The sequence below is a fragment of the Montipora capricornis genome, chromosome 6 (genome assembly GCF_036669925.1).
Source record: "Montipora capricornis isolate CH-2021 chromosome 6, ASM3666992v2, whole genome shotgun sequence".
In the NCBI taxonomy this organism is placed as follows: domain Eukaryota; kingdom Metazoa; phylum Cnidaria; class Anthozoa; order Scleractinia; family Acroporidae; genus Montipora; species Montipora capricornis.
This window is the reverse complement of record NC_090888.1, coordinates 19727566-19733757: the sequence shown is the minus strand read 5'-3', so window position 1 is coordinate 19733757 and position 6192 is coordinate 19727566. Positions and strand designations below refer to the sequence as shown.

General features: G+C 39.9%; 1 protein-coding gene across 2 annotated transcripts in view; it reads right to left on the bottom strand.

Annotated features, from left to right (window-relative positions):
- LOC138050328 (uncharacterized) overlaps positions 1–5628 on the bottom strand; it is a 6991-nt gene extending 1363 nt beyond the window's left edge. Inside the window, exons 1-4 of one of the 2 annotated variants that reach the window (XM_068896683.1) lie at positions 3622–5628; positions 2517–2576; positions 879–950; positions 1–671 (exon numbers count right to left, since the gene is read on the bottom strand). The exon at positions 1–671 is cut by the window's left edge and continues 1363 nt beyond it. In XM_068896683.1, the coding sequence (XP_068752784.1) occupies positions 618–671; positions 879–950; positions 2517–2576; positions 3622–4665 (1230 nt within the window). In that variant the 5' untranslated portion in view covers positions 4666–5628 and the 3' untranslated portion in view covers positions 1–617. Of the gene's footprint in view, positions 672–851; positions 951–2516; positions 2577–3621 lie in introns of both variants that reach the window. The other variant, XM_068896682.1, reaches the window with a different exon arrangement.
- Between the last annotated feature and the right edge of the window lie 564 nt (positions 5629–6192).

Genomic DNA, 6192 nt, shown 5'->3' with positions numbered 1-6192 from the left:
TCCACAAATACAACGAACCTGTACGGTCCTAGCATAGTTAATGGTGTGGAATGGTCAGGAAGCTCGGCAAACATCAAAGGAGCAAACAATGATGCCAAGATTTAGGTTGGAAAGTCCACGACCGTGCACAATCTTTTCTTTTGCGTCGTACACTATGCATGAATTACGTAACCAACACGTTTCTATTGGTTAGTTCCTCAGTACGGAGTAACCAACTATTGTGTTTTGTGGACGGTCAAGGCCAAAAAAGAGAACAAAGACCTACAACAAAGAAAGTTGTCGGGTTTCATGACCATTCCCCTCTATTAACTATGGTCCTTAGTCATGGGCTCCTGTTCGCATTCGTTTTACGCTTGGGCAGCTAAGCTTCGGCAGCTGAGCATCCTTAAGCTTGTTAGGGTTATCATCATTATTTTGTTCATTGATCCGTTGCTTTACATTCTTTCTATTAATTCAAAATATGTTGAAAAGACCCTCATTGCAAGGTTATATCATGAATTAAATTAATCATATAATTCTTTAACCTGACTTCTGATCAAACGGATCCGAATCAATAGAAAAAGAAAATTCCACACTGTGGAAAGTGTGACTCGAAGAATTTATTTCGAATTCCTTCATCAGCTCGGAAGCGACAACATGACAGCGAAGTATGAAATAATCACGCTAACAACCTGAAAAAAAAAAATGTAGATAGTCATACATGTGTGAGGAACAACGCCTGCGTTAAACAGGTCATTTTTAATTTCAGTATTCATTAAAAAGATAAACTGAAAACCTCCCGAAGCTTCCCTTAACTCATGGAAAATGCGAGAAACTGAGATAATTAAGATAAATTCAGCAACAAATGGTACCGTTAGAGATAAAGACTTTGATATTACTGTTAAACCTCCGATTGAAAGACCCTTTGTTTTTCCTTGAAGGTCCATCATATACATCATAAACAGCAGTATCTGCGTACAATAAAAGACAAAAACAAAAACAAAAAACATTTTAAGGGTGCCTTGGGTGCAATTAAAGAATATTTCTGAAAACGTCTTTATCGTCGTTGCAAAGGCAAATCAAAATATCAGCCCGCTTTACATGGCTCTTTATTGTTAGTTGATTTGGATAACGTATAGCGTAGCTAAAACATTGAAAATCCACAAACACGCTTACTACGTAGGATAGATAACATGATATACAGATTTTGCTAAGCCTAAACGCGGAGCTCCCGTGTCTTACAATAAGTTAACCTTACTTGAACCTGCGATCCAATGGAAAACAAGTACCTGGTCAGCGGTTAAAAAAAAAACACCTGACCTCGATGAGCTTTAAACTTAAACCCGCGATATGGTCAAGTGATACTGGTTAGCTTGTTTTGAAAGGTGTCAATTAAGCATAACATGGATGTCCAATATTCCCGCCAAAAAATGTGGGTTACACCACAGAGTTTCGCATTGGCATACACGTAGTGGTGGACGTACGGCCGTACGGTCTTACCGTGACCAAAACCAAATTTCCTCGGACAGTTGGGTTACCACATTTCCTTACCCATGGTCTTCGGCGCGCTGAGCTCCGCTATACTTGAACACTCGATTTTTATGAGATTTTTGCGAATATGATCCCACCGGGAAAGGGTTTACTGCACGCAAAGTTTAGCGTCCTACTATGTTGGTTAAGCCGCGTGCAAATGCACTGGATTTGCCCACTGTACAAGCTCTCAAGATGTTGAGTGTTTGTTGAGGTGTTGTTGAGCGGGGTGTTCAAATGACCTCAACAATGACTCAACATGTTGAGCATTCCGAAGGAATGTTGAATCATGGCTGAGCCGGAATCCTATGTATATTCATCTCCTCAGAACACGAAAATGTCTTAATATCTTCTACTTCAATGTCGAGTTCGTCACTCATATCACTGAGTGCTTTCTCTCTCTTGTTTTTTAAGTGGTATTCTCGCGGCTTGCTTACGTCCGATAAGCATGTATTTTTCTCCAACAAATCAATAAGCTTTTCCGTTTCTTCCTCCGTCCGTTTTCTTGTCTCTCCTCTTTTAGAATTTTTGACATTTTGACTTTCCTGTAGAACTTCTAACTCCTACGACGCCATCTTGTAAAATGTTCGATATGTTTAAACTCCCAATGGATTCGCTGGGCACTGCGAGTGCGTGGGCTCAACATGTTGAGCGTTGCTGTGCAAATGCACTCGGCTTTGTTGAGCCACACATGGATGACCGCGAAACAAAGAAAATGTTGAGCCGTGTTGAGCGAAAAGTTTGACCAGTTTCAAATTTGACTCAACAAGACTCAACACCTCTCAACAGGGTGTTCAAATGCGCTCAACTTGTTGAGCTCAACATGTTGAAAGCTTGTACAGTGGACAAATCCAGTGCATTTGCACGCGGCTTTAGTAGTTCCCAGGTTCCGCTCCACCGAGAAACATTTGTCGGCCATGTTGGCTTTTTGGAATTGGAAAGAAAATTGGATCAGGTGACGGATCAGATTGTATGGAACGCTTCGTAAGTAGGAATAATTGAGGTACCTCTTTATGGTCCGATGTTGAAAATGGAAATGTGCTCTTCAATTTTTGAATACAATGAACCTGAAAGAAATGATGCCTTACACTAAGCCAAATCATAATGTAAGTACAATGCTGATGAACTTTTTATGAACCTTATTCAAGTGGTCAGTGTAAAACGCAGACTGCAGACTGCAGACCAGGGATAAAATGCAGACTGAGGTTATAACGCAACTGTTGAAAAAGCTCAAACCCCTTAGAAATGCTAACCTTAGGCCTAATTAGGCCAAAAACAATATTTAGGCTTAACTGTTAGCATTTCTAATGGGTTTGGGGTTTTTCAACAGTTACATTATAACCTCAGTCTGCATTTTACCCCTGGTGTGCAGTCTGCAGTCTGCGTTTTACACAGACCGCTTATTTAAGTGAACCTTATTTGGGTGCCAAGTCTACTAATTGTGAACACTGAACTTAGAAATCAAAGGTGTGCAGTCTGCAGTGTGCAGTCTGCAGTGTGCAGTGTGCAGTGTGCAGTGTGCAGTGTGCAGTCTGCGTTTTACACAGACCGCTTATTTAAGTGAACCTTATTTGGGTGCCAAGTCTACTAATTGTGAACACTGAACTTAGAAATCAAAGCAATTTAACTCAAGTTGAGGTGTTGAAACTAATGCCTGTGTACATGTTGGGATTTCAGTATCTGTAAATGAGTCCTTGTTTTCCTTGTTTCCGAAATTACTTTCAAACTTTCCCAGCTTTTTGTTCCCTAAAATTGTCTTATGTTGCCTTGTTCCCTAGGATGTTTTGTCGTTGTTCCCCTGCTCTGACCACTCGTTGAATTTGATCCTGGTACGGTCCCTGGTTCAACTTCCCAGCTGCACTTGTAAATAGCCAACTGGTTTGCCTCCGGCCAGTTGGGATTCTTAACAGTTGTTGTTGTTGTGTTCTGTTGTTTCGTTGATTGTTTCATTGGCCCTGAAAAGCCCCTATGGGGAGCGCTCAATTAAGTATGTATTGCATTGTATTGTTTTCTAGTTCAAATTATCCATGTTCCCTTGTTCCCCAAAACCTCTGGGAGGGCCTCTTAAATGTATAGTTAGTGGTTTTGTAGAATGGTAGAGATTTTTCTTACCTTGTCACTTACTCTCGATCCGAACACCATAACAACTGCTAACATCGCTGATGTAGAGAGAAGCCAGAAGAGATTGACAGCAAGAAACGCCAGGGCCTCATTCTCCGGTAAATGAACAATGTGATATAGAGCAAAACAGATGAACGGAATGCACAAACCGAAGACTGTTAAAAGAAGAGGGGAAAACAAGCTGTCAGCGAGTTCAACCACTTTGCACAGTTTATAGTGTTCGACTCTCAACGCTGAGAGGTCTAAAGATAAATTCCTCGTGTTGAGATCATCAAATAGTTCCTCGAGTATTAAACACGTGATGCAGTAAAATATCATTGGTAACAACCAAAAGGCGTTGCCAATAAATAGAAACAGAAGGTTTATTTTTCTGAAGCCATGCCAGACATTCCAGGGGTTAAACGTACCGGCGTTCATGAACAAAACTTGATCAAGAACGGCAATGCCTGCAATACCAGCCACCATGAACAAACCGGAGATGATCAGATAGCACCGAGTCTTGTACCTCACTTTTCTCAAGTGAACACTTCCAGTCTGAATCAAGCATAAATTGGAAACGAACTTTTCAAAACGGGATTTAGTCCTGTCTGTCAGAGGGAGCACGACCATACAAACCGTACCGTTTAATGCAACCAACAGACACCACATATCAAACTGAAGAAGAAGATAAATAGGACCTTTATAGAACATACAGACAAGTGGTATGGCAAAGGCGAACCACAAACCAGCAACTAGAGAATAGCAATAGAGATTGGAAGCATAGGTCTGTTTTTTGCTGAATATGGATTTCGAAGTATCACGAGAAAAGCGGTCGAAGTTCGCGTCACCAAAGTAAACTCCGAATAACTTCATTACTTTCAGGAGCATGGTGTACACTTTCTCAGTGGCTCGGAGAAGGTTTTCATTGACATTTTGCTCAGTTGGTCTCAGTGAATCGAAACAACTAAGTTTCGACGATTCTTGCTCTACTCTTGCTCCTGGCATTTTAGTAGTGTCTTGTGAAACAATTTCCATCGGCAGTACGTGAGATGACATAGCTGCACTCCCCAACACTCACATCTAACTTCTGTTTCAAGAATGACAGGATTTGCTTTTTTATTAGATTGCAACAAAAGAAAATACATTTGTTTGATTAAGATGGATTGAAATTAGAATCCTTCGCCATCCATTTGATTTTGCAATCAAATTACTTCTGTTATTCATGGTGTTGTTGGTTTGTTTTTCCAGTCTTTGGGCAAGTGAATTTTGACACATTTTTATTTCCTTCATTTGCGTTATCGACGCAAAGCCAATGCAACCTGCAGCGGCCAAGTTTGTGCTGGTAGATTTGGGGATATCGTTAATGAATTTACGAAAAGAGAGTCATATGTCTTGAGGAATAAGACACTGACTCGAAGTTAAAAGTGACAGATTATATTGAGCCGGTAAGAATTTGTTTTTAGAACTGTTGACTGTCGCTTCCACGATAAGATTCAAGCCGCATCAATTTGGCAAACGTGACTCAAGCCGCATCAATTTGGCAAACGTGACTGTCCGAGAGAAGAATACAGCCGCGCTTTTTAAGAGTACTAAAACGGAAAATTAAAAAAAAAGTTCCTGCAAGATAAAGTAAACGCAAAATGACAGTAGGGATAAATAATTGCAAAGTTATTTTCCTACAACAAACCTTCGGTATGTTGTAGAAGGCAGTGGATAGCCTTCTAGCTACTATTTTTTTTTGTAATACTTGCCCCACTTTGGTTTAGAAACGGTATTGCACTGTACGAACAAATAATATTTCCCTTTAGACGTTGGCGACACCAGTTCCAGCTTCTGCAAAATACAAATTTCTTAGGGAAAACTGAAAAAGCCGAAGGAAGAAAAAAAGAAAAAGAAAAGAGATGTCAAAAAATAATTAATCACTACGAAACAACTTGTCAGGCCACTCACTCGTTTTGACGTTTGATTCAACTCATATGTTTTTAAAATTTAATTACTTTTATATTTAGAGGTTCTTTTTATTTGAAAAGTATGATTGAACTTTTTTTCATATCACACAGCATAATTGAAATTATTAGCGGCTGTCTATTAAGTGAAGTCTCTTACGCTTTGTTCTTCCCATTTTCCGGCTATTTCATTTTCTCTTATGAGATGTGCCAGATGTCGAGGGTATCGCACTTTGCGAGTGGTTACTCTACAGTCCATTTGCCAGGGGAATATGAGTCGGTCCTTCAGTTGACTTGAAAAAGAAATTAATGAAACACCAGTGCAGTAACGTTAGCAATTTTAGCGAGGAAGAAAAGATGAGACTTTAAAATAGAGTGCAATAAAAAAGTGAAATGACATGATGATCCAGGATGCATACATTTCAATTTAGAGGTGCTTTCCAAATCGCCCTTTTTTTTGGCGGAAAAGTAAAGTAGTACGCCTGCGTAGGGATCTCATTTAAGGATCTCATAATATGACTCGGACCTTCATTTCGCGTGTCGATTTTATCTGTCACTTGCTTGCGTTCTTGATTTTTAACACATGATTCAAAGTGATGAAATAAATGTCACAGTGACATGGACGGAAATGCACTCT